Genomic DNA, 20620 nt, shown 5'->3' with positions numbered 1-20620 from the left:
TCACACACACACACAAAAGATAAAGAAAAACGAGAATGGTAGTTTTGCTGTCACATTTCAAACCGCAAACATTATGGCCGCAGCGAGTGATAAGCGCTTAGTTAGGATGGAGAAGACGTCGAACTTGCAGGTGGGAGACATGAGCAGGAAGGCGTTGCCACCGAGGGTGCCTCAGCGCAGAAAGCACAATCCCACAGGGAGACTTCAGCAGTGAGGCCCCCGAAATGAGGGACACTGGGCCAGTCATGGCAAGTGAGGTGTAGCTACACAGACTTGGGAGTGGGCTTGTGCTGAAAAACAAAAAACAAAATTATTGGAGCGGCTCTGCTTGCCAGGGAAGAAGCTGCTGCCGTATTTCCGGCAAAGCTGAAGACGGGGGAAAGGATCCCATCTGAAGAAAGTCCTCAGTTGCAACGAGACCAGACTCTTCTGGGAGAAAACACCCCAAAGAACCCATGTTTATGGAAGTGCAAAGGAGGCCCAGGGCATGAAATTCTGGAGAGCTGATTTACCCGGTGGTATGTGCACTGCTGTAGGACCTGTGGCCAAGCTGGGCATGGTGGGCACAGAGAAGCACCCTTATGCTCAAAAATAAAAGTTACCTGCCTGTCTTCAGGCAACACAACCAGAAAACGTGGGCAAGCACCATGTTTATGGAAGGTTCCACCAGTGCTTCCTCCAAAAATCTTGTAAGAGGAAAGGTTGGAATATAAAGTTCCATTAGTAGCAGACAACGTACCTGGCCATTCTGAATATGTTTACTATAAACATGACAAGGCCAAGGTTGTTATTTATTTTTTTTTTGAGGCAAGTTCTCACTCTGTTGTCCAGGCTGGAGTGCGGTGGCATGATCTTGGCTTGATGCAACCTCTGCCTCCAGGGTCCAAGGGATTCTCCATCCTCAGCCTCCTGAGTAGCTGGGACCACAGAGGCATGGCAGTACGCCCAGCTAATTTTTGTGCTGTTTCGTAGAGATCGGGTTTCACCATGTTGCCCAGGCTGGTCTCAAACCCCTGAGCTCAAAGCAATCTACCTAACTCGGTCCCCCAAATTGCTGGAATTCTAGGTCTAAGCCACCGCACCCGGCCCCAAGGTGGTATTTTTACCTTCAAATACAACCTCAAGTGAGGAGCTCCTGCCTTTGACCAGGGCCTCATCCAGTCTGTCAAGGCCACACACATCAATTTGGTCAGCAGTCGACCCAGACCCTAATTTGGATGTGGTGAAAACCAGTCACTACCAGTGATATAATAACATTCATCACAATCGCAATAAGTGAATTAAAACCAGAAACTCCGAATGCCAGCTGGAAGAACTCGTGCAGTGACGTCATAAATGATTTAAAAGAATAACCAGGGGTTGATGAAGAATTCGTGAAAATCCTTCATACAGCAAGAGTTGGTGAAGGATTTGCCAACATGTCTGGTCGAGAAGTGGAAGAACATGTTGAAGGCCCTGGAGAAATGGTAACAAGTGAGGAGCTGAAGGAACTCAGAGTCACCTACAGAGGAAGATGAAGGCGAAGAGGAAACAAACAGAACCAGTCAGGTGGACGTGATGGACATTTGCTGAGTGTCTCCACTGGACGGGACGGACACTGCTGAGTGTTTCCGGTGGACGGGACGGACACTGCTGAGTGTTTCCGGTGGACCTGATGGACACTGCTCTGTTTCCGGTGGACCTGACGGACTTTGCTGCAGTGTTTCCGGTGGACGTGATGGACACTGCTCTGTTTCCGGTGGACCTGACGGACTTTGCTGCAGTGTTTCCGGTGGACGTGACGGACACTGCTCTGTTTCCGGTGGACCTGACGGACTTTGCTGAGTGTTTCCGGTGGACCTGACGGACTTTGCTGAGTGTTTCCGGAGGACCTGACGGACTTTGCTGAGTGTTTCCGGCGGACCTGACGGACTTTGCTGAGTGTTTCCGGAGGACCTGACGGACTTTGCTGAGTGTTTCCGGAGGACCTGACGGACTTTGCTGAGTGTTTCCGGCGGACCTGACGGACTTTGCTGAGTGTTTCCGGTGGACCTGACGGACTTTGCTGAGTGTTTCCAAAGGTACAAAGGGTGGAGGGCACAGTGATGGAATGCCGCCCTTGAACTGCACGCATTACAGTCGCTCTTATTGTCATCCAAGGATTAGAACCTCTGTGCATCACTTTGATGAGTTAAAAAGAGAGACAACTCCTAATGACACTGTTCTTTCCCAAGATTTTGGCAAAAAAAACAAACAAAAAAAACCTCCAACTATCCACGATCCCCAAACATGAACATGGTTCGGATTGGATGGTCCAGGATCAGGGAAGCAGAGGATGGCCCTTCCGAGCTCTGTGGACATTCAGCAGCACCCTAATGCCAGGTCTCCAGGCCTGCGCCACTCTCACCCTCAGGCACCCTGTCACTTCACATCATCCCAAGAAGGGTGAGTTATTTCAGAGAGAGTAGGCATTCCTATAACTCTTCTCACAAGGCACTGTTATAATTGTTCCATGTGATTAGTTATTGCTTTAATCTCTGAATGTGCCTAATTTATAAAGGAAACTGCATCAGCAGTATGTATGCACAGGAATAAACATGGCAGTGTGTATAGGGTTCAGTACTATTCGTGGTATCAGGGAGCCACCGGGGGTCCTGCAACGAGGGGTTGCTGTAGTTTTCTGTACTACGTTTACAACATTTCTGTAAATTCAGAATCATTTCAAAGTTAAAAGTTAATAAAGAGACGCTAAGTACAACTGGTTTTAGACACCTCTCGGAATCAAAGGCATCCTCATCACAAAACCTGGTCATTTGAATTCTGGGAACCTCAGGAGGGTCCTTTCTTCGCAGAGTTTCAGCTCATGACGGTCCTTCCTTCGCAGAGTTTCAGCTCATGACGGTCCTTCCTTCGCAGAGTTTCAGCTCATGACGGTCCTTCCTTCGCAGAGTTTCAGCTCATGACGGTCCTTCCTTCGCAGAGTTTCAGCTCATGACGGTCCTTCCTTCGCAGTTTCAGGGAAGTCAGTGCTTTACTCTTTACTGTTATCATGGCGGTAGAACCCTAGTGTTTAAAATAAAGCAAAATTTTAAAATTTTGTCCTAACACAGATGCATAAAAGCCGATAGGCAGTTAAAACTTGAATCAATTAGCCTTTCAAAAGCAGCCCCAGAGCTCCTAAGCCATCCTGATATCACAAAATTTTAGTGTGGAAAGGATTGCAGCGATTGTCAGCTAAAACCACATTGTTTTACAAAGGAATTAACAACTCTGGTCTGAAAAACAAAAAAGTATGTGCTATTAATTTAATCACACAATTTTAACAAAAGCTTGTGTCTTCAAGTCAACACCCACGCATGCAACACGCTGTTTCTCCTTCTTCAGGTCCTGGAACACAATGAGACAATGTCTTCGTGCATTGGGCGACATTTAATTTATCAGAGATTATATGCATGCTTTTTAAAAACGTAACTTAAAGGCAAACGATACTCTCTTGTACTTTTTCTTTCTTACTCTAGGTTTTGCTACAAATGAAAACTAGTACAGTATTTTTGACTAATTCACCCAAGAAGCACTGAGCCAGGTAAGAAAACACTGCGTTTGGGCCGGGCGCGGTGGCTCAAGCCTGTAATCCCAGCACTTTGGGAGGCCGAGGCGGGTGGATCACGAGGTCAAGAGATCGAGACCATCCTGGTCAACATGGTGAAACCCCGTCTCTACTAAAAATACAAACAATTAGCTGGGCATGGTGGCGCGTGCCTGTAATCCCAGCTACTCAGGAGGCTGAGGCAGGAGAATTGCCTGAACCCAGGAGACGGAGGTTGCGGTGAGCCGAGATCACGCCATTGCACTCCAGCCTGGGTAACAAGAGCGAAACTCCGTCTCAAAAAGAAAAAGAAAACACTGCGTTTGGCTCCGGTAAAGGTGGTGCTGAGAAGCCCTGAGATCCCCCGCAGGCCGCCCTGGAACCCAGAGATGGGGGGATGGGGGGGCGCCCGGGTCCGAAACCCAGGTCTGCCGGCGGCCAAGCGAGTCGGAGTCAGAAAAAGGAAAGCGTTTCACAGCGATTTTTCAACGTTTATTTGTTCACTCAAGTTCTGCTCCTAGAGGGCGAACCTCCTCCAAAGGCCTCAGACTTCGCGGCTTTTGCTGCCTCGGAGCGGGAGGGACAGGGGCGTCCGGGTCTCCGAGACGCGCCCGCGCCCAGGCCTGGCCTGGAGGACGGAGGGGGTTGGAAAGGAGGAAAAGGGGCGCCAGCTTCTTTCTAAAAATGTAGGTGGCCTGTGCGCCCCTCACTGCCCCGCCCCACGGGAATTTACCCTAAACTTACTTCATTTACATTAACATAGGCCGATTTGAGTCTGGGAACCCCGTGCGGGCGTCGGGGAGGCTCCTCTGGGCGCAAAGCTGAGTGAACGGGGGACCCGCGTCTCCGCCGCAGCCGAGATCGGGGTCCCCGCAGGGTTCGCGAGACGCCGCGCCCCGGAGGCGGGACGGGGCCGCGGACCTTTGGGGCGATGGAGGGAGAAGGACGACGGGAGCGGCGCTGGGGGAAGGGGAGGACTCCCTGTCTTTTCTTCGGGCCGGGCAGTCCTCGGGGTCCTCCGGGCTCCCCCATTGCTGGGGAGACGCCGGAGGAAGGTCTGAGGGCTGCGGCCGGCGAAGGTGTGGGGACCCCAGAGGGCTGGGGGCGCCCGGGGACCCCGAGGCTGCGGTTGGAAACGTCCCCGAGGAGAAGCTGAGGACCTTGGGCCGGGGCGGGGGCGGCGGGGAGGGGTCGCCAGGCCGGTCCAGAGCGCGCCCACCTGCGCCTCAAAGGAGCGCCGGGGCCTGGAACGCGGACCTGGGTACCCAGCCCGGGAGAAGCGCGTGTTCCGCCTCCAGCCCCGCCGGCCCCTCGAAGGTCCCTCCGACCCCAGGGAACGCCCCGTGCCCCCAGACGCCGCCCTTCCCCGCGAGCCGCGCGCCCGGCACCCCGACTCCGGCTACGCCGCGCCCCTCCCTCGCCCGGGGCGGGACTTCGTGGGCGGAGCTCCCGGTTCCCAGTCCCGCGCCCCAGGCCACGGACGCGCGCGAAACCCGAGCCGGAGCCTGCAGAGGGGCTCGGACGCGGCGCCCGGCGGGACTCTGGAGGCTCGCGTGGGGTCCTGGCGCTGAGCTGGGCGATGAGCATCGAGGGACTCCCGCTTCCCGCCGCCCCCCGCGGACGCCCGGGCTGCCTGCTGGTGCCTGTGCCGGTGAGTATGGTCCCTCCCGCCCCCGCCCCTTCCTTCTCCCTCCGCGCCCCTCGGCCTCCCCGCGCCCCTTCCCTCCCTCCAGGGGCGGCTGCCCGTTGGGAGGGCTCCGGAGTCCGGGACGCCGCGGTCAGCCAGGACCCCCTGGACCCCCGCCCCGCGCTCCGCCCTCTCCTGCGCGGCGTCTCAGCGGGAAACTTGTGGGGTTTGCGCCTGGACCCTCTGGAAAGGCTTGTTCCGAGGCGCGGGGCTCCCCTTCACTGCGTCAAGTGGCGCTTTCCGGAGTTTGGGGTTTCCGACTGGGCGCCGCGTTTCTTCCAGGGGCAGCTCTGGTGGGCCCCGCGGAGCGCGCGGACCGAGCGTCCCCCCTGCAGCCTCGGGCGCCCGGGCTGGTGCGACTCGGCCTGGGGGAGCCTGAGGGTTCGCGGCGCCGCCTCGGCCCGTGCTGGGGGTTCCCGGCCATTCCGGGGTCGCTGGGACGCCAGCTGGTCACAGAGATGTCTTTTTGGAAGTCGATTCTAGCTCCTGCCCTAAATAACTCCCTCTCCACCTTCTTATTTTTAAATTAACTATTGATTGACAGAAAACAAACGTTGGCTCAAAGAAAAACGAAAAGTTGTTGGAAGCTTTCAAGTTCCCACAGCACAGCCCCGATTCTGAACACGGTTTCGGGGGGCACGTGGCCGCCCAGTCCCGGGAAGCCGCCGACGGGATCCCCTCCCTGCGAGCTCCCAGCCCCAGGAGCGACCAGGAGTACACTTAGCTCCCCTTTGTAGGGCCCCGGAGACGGCTCGGAAGGCCACAGGTTGGGGCTGCTGCAAACTCCTGTCCTCATGGCAATGATTCTAAACTGCGACCGTGGTCCCAGCCACTCTGTTCCGTGTGGACATAGATGCATCTGCATTCAAGCCATACCTTTCTGGGCTTTTACACAACATGTGAAAATGAAATTTCATGTAAAAGCGGGTGTTTATTTCTTGAAGTACTTTGCAATATGAGTATCTATCCCACGGTGGCCCAGGGTCATCCAACCCGAGGAGATATGCGGGGATTACCTGGGAAGCGACTGCAGGAGGAGCTGCGGCCTCCCCGGAATCCCAGGCTCTCCACTGCTTTCAGCGTTAAAGCGATGCCCTCCCATGGTTAGGGATTGTGCATTTTTCTCGAGACTTTCTTGCAACAAGTCTTGCTTTTAATCATTGCAGATATAGCGGAAGCTTTGAAGTGGAGGCATCACACTTCATAATTGACCCACTTGAGGGATTATTGGCGATAACTTCTACACGTGCATCAACTGCGCGTATTCTAGTAAATGGTCTCCTTTGTGCTCAGTGTTAATTAAGGTGCTCAATTTGGTGTTTTCAAGGGCGGCCTCCACTCACCTGTTTGCTACAAGATGTGATTGGTGCATTCTTTGTAATAACGGCCTCGATTATTGAAAACAGCCTATCCGAACTGAATGGAAAGAAACGTTTTTTCAGCGTTCGAGGCCAAATGCTACAAGATGGAGCATTTTAAGAGCAAGACTCCTAACTTTGCAGTCATAAACACTTAGGTGTGCTCTAAAGCTGCCCTAGACACAGGTGCTGGGTAATGTCAGCCCAGAATCTTACTTGTTTAAAAGGAAACTGTTCAGTGTTGGTTTTGGCAGGTTTGTCTTCAAAACACGAATGTTCTCAGCTTGCAGCGTCATCCTTGCTTAATGCCAGAGACAGCTGGGCAGAATTATCCATTTTCTTGCCATAACTGCATAATATTCAAATTGTGTAATTACTTCAGTTAAGAGAACTTGGTGCTTTTACGTAGAAAAAGATGACAAAACATCTTTTCTAGATCTTATATTTCTTTTTTTTTTTTTTTTTTGAGACGGAGTTTCGCTCTTGTTACCCAGGCTGGAGTGCAATGGCGTGATCTCGGCTCACCGCAACCTCTGCCTCCTGGGTTCAGGCAATTATCCTGCCTCAGCCTCCCGAGTAGCTGGGATTACAGGCACGCGCCACCATGCCCAGCTAATTTTTTGTATCTTTAGTAGAGACGGGGTTTCACCATGTTGACCAGGATGGTCTCGATTTCTTGACCTCATGATCCACCCACCTCGGCCTCCCAAAGTGCTGGGATTACAGGCTTGAGCCACCGCGCCCAGCCTAAATCTTATATTTTTTCTGTCTGAAGTCAAAAACATAACACATTCTTTATCATGACTGCTTGTTTGAATCATGGAATTTAGCCAGATTTGAAGGTCTCCTGTTCAGTAGCAGAAGTGTTTTGTTTCCTCTTTAAAGCGCCTGTCCCCCATGCCTTTTTCTAGGTTAGGTCAGTTCATGGAGCTCTGTCTCTGACCATACCTGGATTTTTGGGTAAAATCCCACTGGCAGAGAACCATCAATACAGTGTGCTAAGGGTGTCTTGCTTGTAGCTTCAAACATGACTATTGATTGGTGTTTACAGCACATTCACTGCTTTTGAATGACAACACGTCTTCAGTCTGGGCTGCTGGAAGAATCATTGGCGTGAGCTAGGAACATGCCCATTTATATGATGAACGGAAAGGCGAGGCTACGTTAGGTGGTTTTCAAGGTGCATTTGGTAAGGGCATCACTTAACCATCTGTTCACAGATAGGAATTGCTGCATGAGAGAAATGAAGCGTCTGACCTGGAAGGTTACCCATCCCTTCGCTGCCTTGGGTGTGTTTCTCATCTTTGCTGACTCATCTGTAATTTCAGTTGTAGAATTTCTGTTGATGTGTGTGACATCATAAGCAAAATTCATGCATTATAAAGCAGCAGTTACCCAGTTTTACCAGGAGACATGTTTCCCCACTAACTATTTTAATGAGATCCAATTAAGAAAAGTGTGCTTTTTTTTTTTTTCCAAATATGGGATGTTAAAATTGCCTTGTTTTCTGAATGGTGTATGTAGAGCAGCAACTTCTTGTCTCCGTATGTCTTTATGGATGATGGGTGTAGATGAGGCATTTAAGCTTCAGTTTTAATTTAGATCTGCTTCCGAAGATACCCCGTGAGGCTTGAGCGAGTTGGCAGAAGGGCTGGCATTGCAGTCCTCTCTTGGTGAGAGGGTATATGTTTACACTGAAGACCTCCTATTTACTAAATGTGGATATTCAGGATGGACTCACTAACCGGTGTGATTTTCTGGCTTTCCTGTTAGCTCCTGTAGTGCGTGACAGCCTCAGGCTGTGCTGCTCACCCCTGGCTCCTGCACTGCTGGGCACGGGGCAGGCAAAGGCAGGTGCTTGTGGAAAGGGGAAGGAGGGAGATCAGGGCTCCAGGGAACTCAGAGAACCCCACCTGGGAAACCGCCATCCCCTCGGGCTCTGGCTTCTCACCTGTGGAATGTATGCTGGGTTCTGATGGTCATTTTGCGTCTGATTCCAGTCCCTCAGAAACTCGCTCTTTAATTAGATTCTAGAGCTATTTTCGTGGAGTGAGACACAACAAGGAAGGTTAAGAACGGCTTTTGGAGGAGAACGCACTCGGAATTTCAAGGAAATTGGACTTTGAACTGGTGTGCCCTTGTCACTGCTGTCCAGCTGCATGTTGTCATGGCTGGCTGTGGTTCTGAATACCCGGCTTTGGAATATTTTCAGCTAACACTAGGTGTCACTTTCCCCAGCCCATGCTGAAGTTCCATGTCGAACTCAGAAAGCCGAGGCTCTTCTTTCTGTTTCTGTACTAACCATAATCCCTCACCCGAGGACCGACCCCAGCCTGCGGCTCTTCATTCTCCACCCCTCTAAACAGGAAGGCCCCCGAAACCACACCCATTTCTGGCTGCCTTCCAGGGACGGTGTCCCTTCTTCACCTCCTCAGCCTGAGCCTTCCTGCTTCCCACCTTGCACAGTTTAATAAATACTATTAAAAGTGCCGTGAATATGATGATGTGAATTTGCAATTAGAATTACATGGTAAAGTGGTTTGCTTTTTAAGAAGTCTCCATTTTTCATCCTGTGAATATTATAAATTTGCTACATTTTAATTTAGCAAAGACTTAGGATTTAAGAAAGTGCCTATGCTTCCTATTTAGGGGATACTATTCTAAACATTTATAAAATGTAAAGTTGTGTTTTTAGTGTATAAACTATTAAACATCAGACTCTGACTCCTCAACGGCCAAGCTTTAATTCTGTTTTATCTGTTACGGTTTGTGAAGAAGCTGCATGCCATTCACCCCTCTTGCCTTGAAACCTAGGTCAGTGCATGGTCTGATGCTTTGCAATGATCTGCATCCCTTTTACAGTGTCAGCATTCTGAGTATCAGCTCTGGTCGGCACCAGCGTTCACTTGACATGTGGGTGAACGTCATGGGATGACAGCACTGAACTGTGTTGTTGTAAACACGGTCGCATGAAACATTAGAATCAGGTGTCCTAAGCATCACGGTGCTTATTAGCCTCCATGCTATAAGTTACTTTTCCTGTCGTTTTTATTTGGATCTGGCTCCAGAAGACAGACTTCCTTCTTGTACCCAGCCAGGGTCAGTGGCCTCTAAGTGTGGACTGACCGGGAAATCACTGCAGTTACTCTTATCTGCATCAAAGTAGTTCAAATGACAAATCCTGTAAGAATTGAATTCCACTTCTGGAAAGAATGCTGAGAGTTGCACAAGTCTTATTGTGTGGCTCATAAATTATTATAGGTAAGGGCGCAGCCACGGGGATGCACTCAGATTCCATGGGAGAACATTTCTGTCCGTAGAGCTGGCGTTTAGGAAAATAGTCTGCATTTGTGAAGTGAGATACAGCTGCCAGTTATTCTGAGCAAAATCATCACTTATTTTGGATTTGGCAGCAAGTCCTCTCACTCCGGATGGGGAGGCCTCCCGTAGTCTGGGGTCCCAGCTGTCCTTTTAGAAGCTGGTGTCACGGAGGCCAAGCAGCCCACCCCTGCCCCTGCCCCTGCCCCACCCCTACTCTGTCCCTGCTCTGTGTCTGCCCCTACCACAGTGCTCATCCCTGCCTCTGCCCTGCCCCCACCCTGCACCTACCCCTCTCCCTGACCTGTGCCTACCACGTGCACCTACCCCTGCCCTGCCCTGCCCTGCCCTTGCCCTGCTCTGCATCTTCCCTGAGCCTACCCTTGCACCTGTTCCTGCCCCTGGAGCTCAGTCTGCAGCAGGGTTGCGTTGTGGGCTTCCCAGGCTGGAGCACAACTGCTCACTTCACAGCTACATGTGTCCTCATTTGGGCCTTTGCATACCTCAGTGGAGCTCGTGGATTGCTGCCTGCCCCGGCTGGGGACTTGGTTCAGCAGCCTCTCCAGGAGGCTGTACCTCACCTGGCACAGCACCTGTCCCCCCAAGTCTGTTCCTGCTGATTACCCCCTCCCCCAGGGCCCTGGCCCACCTGTGGCTGTCAGTGGGCCCATCTCTGTAGGGCCTTTAGGAGGGCAGTTAGCACCTGGCCCCCCACTGCTGTGAGCCTGTCAAAGGGGCTGCTCTTAGAAGGACACATCCTGGGGAACTGAGTTCTGGCCCCTGCGTGGTGGATGACCCATGTGTTCATTGAGCCAGTAAATCTGCATCTGAATTAAATGTGTGTGTGTGTCTGTGAATAAGAGAGAAAGTTCCATTTCTGGTTTCCTCACTGATAATTTATTTTGTATTTATGATCAGTTTATTTGGATTTAAGTACGACTGTGCCTTCATGTTTTTAGAATAACTATGTTTTGATTTTAATTTTTCACGTCAGCGTAAGTTTCATGGCAAATATAATTGTTTCTCAGCTCTATCCTGCTCAAGATTATCCTTAATGATTTCAGATAATTATAATTTACCAAATGGCTCTGTCAGTTTGCCTTTTACGTTATAATTGCATTAAGTTTTCATTATGTAGTGAGAAATACGAAGTTACTTCTTACACGTTAAACCTGGGGACGTTCAGAACCCGATGAGTTAGAAGCAGTGTTTTCAGAAACGTGTGCTAACTTGGTCACAGTTACCACAGGTCTTGAAAGAAATCCAAGTCTGGTTTTATTCCTAAAACTATCGTGGTCTGCAGCGAGGTAGAGGAAGCCCAGCCGCCTTTGTATTACCTCCTCAGAAACGCTAGAGATTTTACCGCCTTCCTGCTTTGGGGGAGCAAGGGATGGGGGGCGGTGGTGGGAAGTAGCCCCAGTCTCAGGCCTCCTCTTGAAGGACGGGGTTTGGCGATGATGACCCAGCGCCGTTTGGAGAAGTTCTTTATGGGCGTGTTACAGACGTGCAGACACAGACACACGGGATTTAGAGAAGGATGATGGAGCACCTGATAGTTGCCACACACTGAGCTGGAAGCTGAAGATAAAAATAGAGCAGAACACCTTTCAGACCAGGCCAGTGGGCTCCTGTCCACCTGAGAGGCAGGTTCTAGAGAAGCAGGTGTGCAACAGCACCAGGTGGCTAAAACGGTCCCGCTTCCACCTGCGTCCTCAGCGCTTGTGACTGGGGCTGTGATTATGAATGCGATCATGGACTGTTGGGTGATCAGTGTTTGAAAAGAGCAAGCACATAAAATATGCAACTTTTTATGGATGTTGTAAAGGAAAAAGGTTTCATGGCAGAGAAGACCATGTATGTTAACCATGCGGTGACCACCATTGACAAGTGCACATACATACGCATCTTTACATGCCACATGTGCACATACATATGCATCTTTACATGCCACATGTGCACATACATATGCATCTTTACATGCCACATATGCACATACGTATGCGTCTTTACATGCCACATATGCACATACATATGCATCTTTACATGCCACATGTGCACATACGTATGCATCTTTACACGCCACATATGCACATACGTATGCGTCTTTACACGCCGCATGTGCACATACGTATGCGTCTTTACATGCCACATGTGCACATACGTATGCGTCTTTACACGCCACATGTGCACATATGTATGCATCTTTACATGCCACATGTGCACATACACATGCATCTTTACATGCCACATATGCACATACGTATGCGTCTTTACATGCCACATGTGTACATACATATGCATCTTTACACGCCACATATGCACATACGTATGCGTCTTTACACGCCACATGTGCACATACACATGCATCTTTACATGCCACATATGCACATACATATGCATCTTTACATGCCACATGTGAACATACATATGCATCTTTACACGCCACATGTGCACATACATATGCGTCTTTACATGCCACATATGCACATACATATGCATCTTTACACGCCACATATGCACATACGTATGCGTCTTTACACGCCGCATGTGCACATACGTATGCATCTTTACACACCACATATGCACACGTGTGCACCTCATGAACTCAACATGCACAACATACAGGCACACAGCACACCTGTGTGCACCACATATATATATACACAAGGCATAAGCTTACAACATACCTTCAAGAGATACACCACACATATGTACATACCACGTGCACACACATCACATAAATATACCTCATACATACTTATCTGTATATACCACACATGCAAACGTGTACACACTGCACAGCACACATGTACACACATTACTTGAACATATTACATACAAGTACACAACACAGTCATGCACAATGCACAAGTATACAACACACCTGCAACTAATACATATGGGGCATGTGTATGCAACAGACACTATTACACAATACTCACATGTACACAACACACCATGCATATGTACAAAACACTCATATACCTGCAGATACCCCCCTACAAGTGTACACCACATAAACGTCTTTACATACCATGCAGAAATGTGTGCACATCATTCACACACCATACTGAACATGCCACACACCTGTACACAAGACATATAAGTACACAACATACCACACATACTACATACACACCTGTGGACATCATGCATGCACATACCAAATAACTGGACACGCCTGTGTACACAGCACTCAGGTTCACAACACACATGTGCACAACAAATATATTCATGGGTACACAACACACATGAACATGACACATGTTCACACCACACACATGTGTGAATGCCATGCATGCACACACCACACAACTAGACACACCATCTGTGTACGCGACACATATAGGTTCACGGTGTGTGTGCACAACCCATGTGTATACCACACAAGTGTGTGTACACCTATGTATATAACATATAGCATGTATACACATGTATGTCTGCACATACCACATGTGTATAGAGCCCCCAGATCTCGTGCACACATGCCACATGCAGACACGACTAACAATACACAATACACACGTGTACACCATGTGCACAGTACATATGTATGCGCCATCAGTGCATCTGAGCACACCTGACTTGTGTAAATACCCCCACATGTGTACAAACCACCCATCACATGCATGTACACACAGCACATGGAGAGCCTCTGTGTGCAGACAGGCATGCACACAGCTCCCGTGTGCTGTGCACACCACATACATGTCTACACAACACACAAGATATAATACACGTGCACCCACACCGGGCTCTTTAGGGTTGGGTCTGCTCGAGCTAACCTTCTCACTCCACTTTCACAAACAGAATGTGGAGAAAGGAAACAGCCCACACCCGGGTGTCTGGCAGTTTTATTTACTGAGGAGTGGCCACAGTTTGTTTAAGGATGGGTCAGAATAGCTTCATTTATTTTCACTCATGAAAGAGGAGATTCTCTTTCTGGAGTCCGCCTGTCATATGGATTAATTGAGTGATGCAGTGTTTTGTGGTTGAGAGGATCTAGGAGGACTGTGGTGTCTTCACAAGAGACAGAGTCTGAGCACGTTTCAGTGTAAGTCAGATCTGTTAAATGTGGGGTCTCTGGCATCCTTCATGCTGAGGTCAGTGGGTCATGCGCCTGCCTGACTCCTGGCACGTTTACATGATCGCCGCCCTCACGTATTACACTCTGCCCTGTCCACGGCTTCACCTGCTTCTGTGACCCACAGTTTATTTCCATTATAATCATGTCTCCCTCAAATGCTGTTCATGTGTCTGCCTTTTCTTTACACAATCCTCTTGTCCACTTGTTCTGGGTGGTTTTGTGTTCTCGGGCAGGGTAGCAGGTGGGTTAGAGCACCTTGTGTCTGAAGGCAGCACTACTGGCTCTCCCACTTCCTGTGTGGCCTGGGCACGTTGCTGGGCTGCTCCATGACTCAGCAGCAAGGCAGTGGGGTGGGAGTTGTCATAGAGCCTGCATTATGGGGTTCTGGTGATGATCCCATTGATTGATAACTATTGATAAAGACATAGGGATGTTTACAAATATTGTCACATGTATAGTATTTTAGGTCCCATTATTAATGCTGTTTTCATGCTGTGAAGACATACCCCAAACTAGGCAATTTACAAAGGAAAGAGGTTTATTTGGACTCACAGGTCCACATGGCTGTGGAGGCCTCACAATCATGGTAGAAGGGAAGGAGGGGCAAGTCACATCTTACATGGATGGCAGCAGGCGAAGGGAGGAGAGAGCTTGTGCAGGAAAACTGGTTTTTAAAACCTGTCAGCTCTCGTGAGACTTAATTATCACGGAAACATCCTGGGAAAGACTTGCCCCCACGATTCAGTTACCTCCGACCAGGTCCCTCTCACAATACGTGGGAACTCAAGGTGAGACCTGGGTGAGGACACAGCCAAACCATGTCACCCTGCTTTATTAAAGACAGGGCCGTGCCACTATGAGTGTTATGACACCTCGTACAACTTTCATTCTTACTTTTTCTAATAAGCTGCCATCCAAAGAACATAAGTCCCAAACGTCTTGTCCGGTTGAGTAGGTTTTATCTTAGCAGGACCATTTAAACATGGGATGGGTTGTGACTTCTATGGAATGAAGTGTGGCATCACTGTCACTAGTGACACAGCGTGCACTTCCTTATTAGCTGGAAACATGACCCAATGCCATGCAGTTCTGTAAAGGCATGCTCACAGCAGGCACCGTTTCTGCTGGAATTTTGCCCTTGGACTTAGCTGTGTTCTGGCCAGCCGTGGTGCATTTTCACTCTGAGAGTTTTGTTAGCAAGACACGTGCATGTTCAGCAGTTACCATGTGTCTATAACTTGTCACTTACTCTTCTGTAGGAGGGCGAACAGTGGGCCCAAATAGTTATGCCCCCAGCCTCATACGCTCTGAAAACATATGCCAAGAGGAGAATGTTACCTTATATGGCAAAAGCTGGGGTTAAGTTCAGGATTTTGGAGATTTTACAAGATTCCAATTGACGAAAATTGCATAGGTTCAGTGTGTACAGCTTGATGATTTGATATATGTACATGCTGTGCACTCTACCACAGCCAGATTAATTGACACACTCATGACTTACATGGTGACCATTTTGTGTGTGTGTGTGTGTGTGTGTGTGTGTGTTAGGGACACATTTCTCTTAGCAAGTTTCAGGTAAACAGTACGGTATTACTAACTCCAGTGGCCCTGTTGGACAGTGGAGCCAGAACTCACTGACCTGGTAGCTGAGCTCTGTCTCTGACCAGCATCTCATTTCCCTGCGCCAGCCCCAGCCCTGATAACCACACTTCTACTTTCTGCTTCTATAGATGAGGTCGTGTGACATGTCTTTAACTCAAGGATCTGGTCGAAGGATCCTTAAATAATTTGAGTGGCCCCTACACACAGGTCCACGTGTCCTTATAAGCGAGAGGAGATTGTTTGGAGGCTGGCAGGTGGAGGGCGAGGCTGGCACTGAGGCTGAGACGGAGGGACGCAGTCACAGGCCAGGAGCACTTGCAGCTGCCAGAGCCAGAGGAGGCAGGAAGGAGCCTCCCAGAGCCGGTGGAGGGATCTGATTCTGGACTCGTGGCTTCCAGAGCTGTGAGGAGGTGAATGTGCAGTTTTTAGCCACCAAGTTCGAGGAAATGTCACAGCAGGCATGGGCAGCTCATCAGTCTTGTTAGGTAAAGAATGCAGCTTTTTGGGAATAGCTTCCTTAGAAATACAGGGAATTTGTGCCCCCAGGTTGGAAGTACTTACCTAACTGCTAACCCTTACTAGGTGCTGTGTGCTAAGAGCTCCTTGGAGGCTGGGTTTCTTTAACACCCCGGGGTACTGCTGATGCTCCCCACTCGCTCTGCACTCCAACTGTTGCCTCACCGTGCCCCTGAACCTCTGCCTGTGCCCTGACAGCACCCTGGCATGGTGTGAAGGCTGGCATGCTGGTCCTTGTCAGCCGCTCCCGCACGGCCATTTCTGGAAAAGGCGCAGCAGGAGTGACTGAGGACAAGATGGATACAGGGTCTGCTGTACTTGGAGATCAAATAGGTGAAAAATAAGTAATTTATTGGGGCTATATTTTGACCATTTCTATTATATCAAAATATATTCATATATTTTGGGGTGAAACACACCCCAAATATAAAGATAAAGTGTATATACCATGAAAAAAAATACCGGGTGGATGTTATATTTTCAAGCCCATATGCTCACCAGTCGCTGTGGTCTGCACTGACTGCCTGGGGACAGACATTCAAAATTGTATGGCATCACCAGGCTTTCCAGCCCTCTGTGTTGCTTAACAGAGGCGTAGTAAACAGTACTTATTCTCAGAAGGCTTTTGGAGCACACAGTGTGGTGGGGAAAGCACATGTGCCTAACGTTGTCTGAAAAAGCCTTTAGGAAATGGGACGATTGTTGTACCCCAAAGCGACTTTATCTTTCCCTTCAGGGAGGCTCCTGTGTGGGAGAGGAGCCACGCCTGTGAACCTGTCTACAGCCCAGCATCTGCGTTAGTGCACCTGCCATGAACCTGTCTACAGCCCGGCATGTGCGTTAGTGCACCTGCCATGAACCTGTCTACAGCCGGCATGTGCGTTAGTGCACCTGCCGTGAACCTGTCTACAGCCCGGCATCTGCGTTAGTGCACCTGCCGTGAACCTGTCTACAGCCCGGCATCTGCGTTAGTGCACCTGCCGTGAACCTGTCTACAGCCCGGCATCTGCGTTAGTGCACCTGCCGTGAACCTCTCTACAGCCCGGCATCTGCGTTAGTGCACCTGCCGTGAACCTGTCTACAGCCGGCATGTGCGTTAGTGCACCTGCCGTGAACCTGTCTACAGCCCGGCATCTGCGTTAGTGCACCTGCCGTGAACCTGTCTACAGCCCGGCATCTGCGTTAGTGCACCTGCCGTGAACCTGTCTACAGCCCGGCATCTGCGTTAGTGCACCTGCCATGAACCTGTCTACAGCCCGGCATGTGCGTTAGTGCACCTGCCGTGAACCTGTCTACAGCCCAGCATCTGCGTTAGTGCACCTGCCGTGAACCTGTCTACAGCCCGGCATCTGCGTTAGTGCACCTGCCGTGAACCTGTCTACAGCCCGGCATCTGCGTTAGTGCACCTGCCGTGAACCTGTCTACAGCCCGGCATCTGTGTTAGTGCACCTGCCGTGAACCTGTCTACAGCCCGGCATCTGTGTTAGTGCACCTGCCGTGAACCTGTCTACAGCCCGGCATCTGTGTTAGTGCACCTGCCGTGAACCTGTCTACAGCCCGGCATCTGTGTTAGTGCACCTGCCGTGAACCTGTCTACAGCCCGGCATCTGCGTTAGTGCACCTGCCGTGAACCTGTCTACAGCCCGGCATCTGCGTTAGTGCACCTGCTGTGAGTTAAAATACCACTCTGTGCCCGGAAGTGTTACATTTTCATGTTCTTACTCAGAATGGTAGGATTAGCCAGTTGAGTTTCTCAATTATTGGGTTTTCTGGAATATCTTTTAATTTAGCATTTTATTATTTTTCTTAATTTTTAGGCTTATGTTGTGTCTGTTGTTTTGCTTCCTGAGATCTCTTAAGTCAGTCTGAGTTCAGTTTCTCCCCTGAAGTGTGAGTCCATCAACCTGTCTGCCTCCGTGCCAAACTGATCAGTGGAGCTAGCTCAGAGGAAGCAGGAGCTTTTAGCCAGGCCGGGTTGATATAAGACACACTGGCATGCCCACTTCCACAGGAAACTGTGGAGGATCATTCACTTTTCAGAACAGCAGTACTTCTAAATTTCCGAGATGAGCAGATGGAAAAATCACTTTTATAATTTCAGTTGAGAAGATGAAGTTGTACCATTCAATCTAGACTTCCTTGGTTCTTCAGTGAAATATGGAAATACTGGTAACTTAAGATACATTTCTTATTTTTGTTTTTTTGGCTGGAGTGCAGTGGCATGATCATAGCTCACTGCAGCCTTGAACTCCCCAAAGGCCCCAGCTCAAGCAGTGCCCGGCCTCAGCCTCCCGAGTAGCTGGAGCCACAGGCACCGGCACATGCTACTCCCGGCTAAGATTTTAACACTTTTGGTGCTGACGGGGTCTCACTCTGCTGCCCATGCTGATCTTGAACTGGTCTCAAGCAGTCCTCCTCCCTCGGCCTCCCAAAGTGCAGAGATTTTAGGCGTGAGCCACCACGTGCGCGCCCCCGGTCAGTTTCTTACCATGCAAGAAAGCGCGGGTTTCCTGGTGATGGCTCTGGGTCTGGGTCTGCCTGGTGCATTTTCCTTAAGGATGTCGCTCTCAGCTGCTTCCCTCGTACTCTTCACCGTGTCCAGCTACTGGAGCAGCTGAATTAGTTGAGACCACATGAGCCTCTGCAATGCAGAAAAATACTTCAATGAAGTAAGAAATTTATCTGTGGTACAAAATAGAATCAACATATTTCTTGATTATGCCTGTCTTTGAATACGTAGGTTATGCTGAGTTTTCACTTTATTTTTGAATTAAATAGAAAAATAATAAATTGAATATGCTTTATTCAGCCTCATGATGTTAAGTAAGATGCGAAATAAAACCGAGAAACGGACAGACACCTGTGCCAAGGAGAGGAGGTGGTAGCCCTGTCCCGGCTTCTAATGTGATTGAGGAAAGGCACATACATTGAAAAAACAAAACCGTTATTTAAAACAAAAGATAAGGAAATGCAGCGCCACCCATTAAATTAGAGAACGAGGGTGTCAATTCAGGTAAAATGTTGTGCTGAGCCTGACCGACGTTCAGAGACGCCTCCGCTAACGGGGGTTGTGGAGGTGTCGCAAATGCTGGAAACCAGTAAGACGTGAGTACTGATTATTCTTGGCATGCTAACATGATTTGCCACGCCACTCCTGTATTTTTATGTGTGTGGCTCTTTCCATTTTATTTGAAGTGTTTCTAAAGGCATTTTTCACGAAATTTTTCTTTGTGATGGAGCAAAGAAGGTATTTTCTTTTCTAATTAAAATATGGGCACTCGAGCAATATCGTCTGTGAAGTCCTTGGTGGTGGTGCTCAGTAACTGATTAAATGACAGATAGTGATGCTGCTTTGTTTTCTCTTTTTTTAAATTATACTTTAAGTTCTGGGGTACATGTGATGGGCAGAATGTGCAGGTTTGTTACGTGGGTGTACCCGTGCCGTGCTGGTTGTAGCACCCATCAACCTGTCCTCTCCATTAGGTATTTCTCCTGATGCTGCCCCTTTGCGGCACCCATCAACCTGTCCTCTCCATTAGGTATTTCTCCTGATGCTGCCCCTCCTCTATTGTAAAGCTGGTTTGAGTGCCTGCTCTGTGTCATACTGTCCAGAAACAAACTGAAGTTTTTTTTAATTTTCCCTCCGTTAATCATCAGACTCTGGTTGGAGCTTTGTTTTTAAAAAAATGCTTCATTATTTGAAAGTGATTAACATTAACATAATGAATTTAAATCCTGTTTTTCCAGCAGCTCACAGAATAAGCACTTTTGAAAATGAAAATATGCTACATAAAAATTGAAACGGAATGACCCAAAAAAATTGCATTAAAGTAGACAGAAAAATGTGCTTCAAACAGATAAGAAACGCAACATACTCAAAAACGTTAACTCTTTATTTACATGATATACAGTTTTCTAAACATTAGTTCTTCTGGGAAAAGTATTAAGGTTAGCAAGTCAGTTTACATGCGTTGCACACTTACAGGTAAATGAGGTGACCAGGGTCATCATGTGTATTTGGTATAAAATAAGAATGTTATTATTGAAATACATATGCCTTGGGACCAACTCCTAATATTTACACCTTTAAAGATAAAAGTATATTTAATATGCCAGTTTTTAACTCCACTGAAATTCGAGCCTCGATGTTTCTTTTCAATGGTTTTTGACTGCCTGGAATGGTGCCTGGCACATAGTAGTGCTCAGTAAAAACCGGCTGAAGCTATCAATAGTAAATTACAAGATTTCAATTTCACACTAACTCTAGGAGCTTAACAGTTTGCGTTACAGACACACATCTCCACGTGGTACAAGGTATACATCTTTTGGAGCGTGTCAGGTGAAAATGAAGCCGACAGTTAAGATGATCCAATTGCGTGTTGTTATAAATCTTTCTTCGTTTTCTTCGTTTTGTTCCAAAGTGACAGTCTCTCTCACTTGAGTTTTTAAGTTTTGGCTGCCCACGTTTTCCCGTTTCTGGTCGTGAG

At 48.9% G+C, this 20620-nt stretch overlaps 1 protein-coding gene across 1 annotated transcript in view; it reads left to right on the top strand.

The window, feature by feature from the left end:
• The first annotated feature begins 5051 nt into the window (after nt 1-5051).
• SNTG2 (syntrophin gamma 2) overlaps nt 5052-20620 on the top strand; it is a 351728-nt gene continuing 336159 nt past the window's right edge. Inside the window, exon 1 of the mRNA XM_054245265.2 lies at nt 5052-5216. Coding sequence (XP_054101240.2) covers nt 5145-5216 — 72 coding nt within the window. The 5' untranslated portion in view covers nt 5052-5144. The remainder of the gene's footprint in view (nt 5217-20620) is intronic.

Source organism: Callithrix jacchus, chromosome 14 (assembly GCF_049354715.1).
Source record: "Callithrix jacchus isolate 240 chromosome 14, calJac240_pri, whole genome shotgun sequence".
Taxonomy (NCBI): domain Eukaryota; kingdom Metazoa; phylum Chordata; class Mammalia; order Primates; family Cebidae; genus Callithrix; species Callithrix jacchus.
Note: the sequence above shows the minus strand (reverse complement) of the source record. Positions and strands in the feature narration are given on the sequence as shown.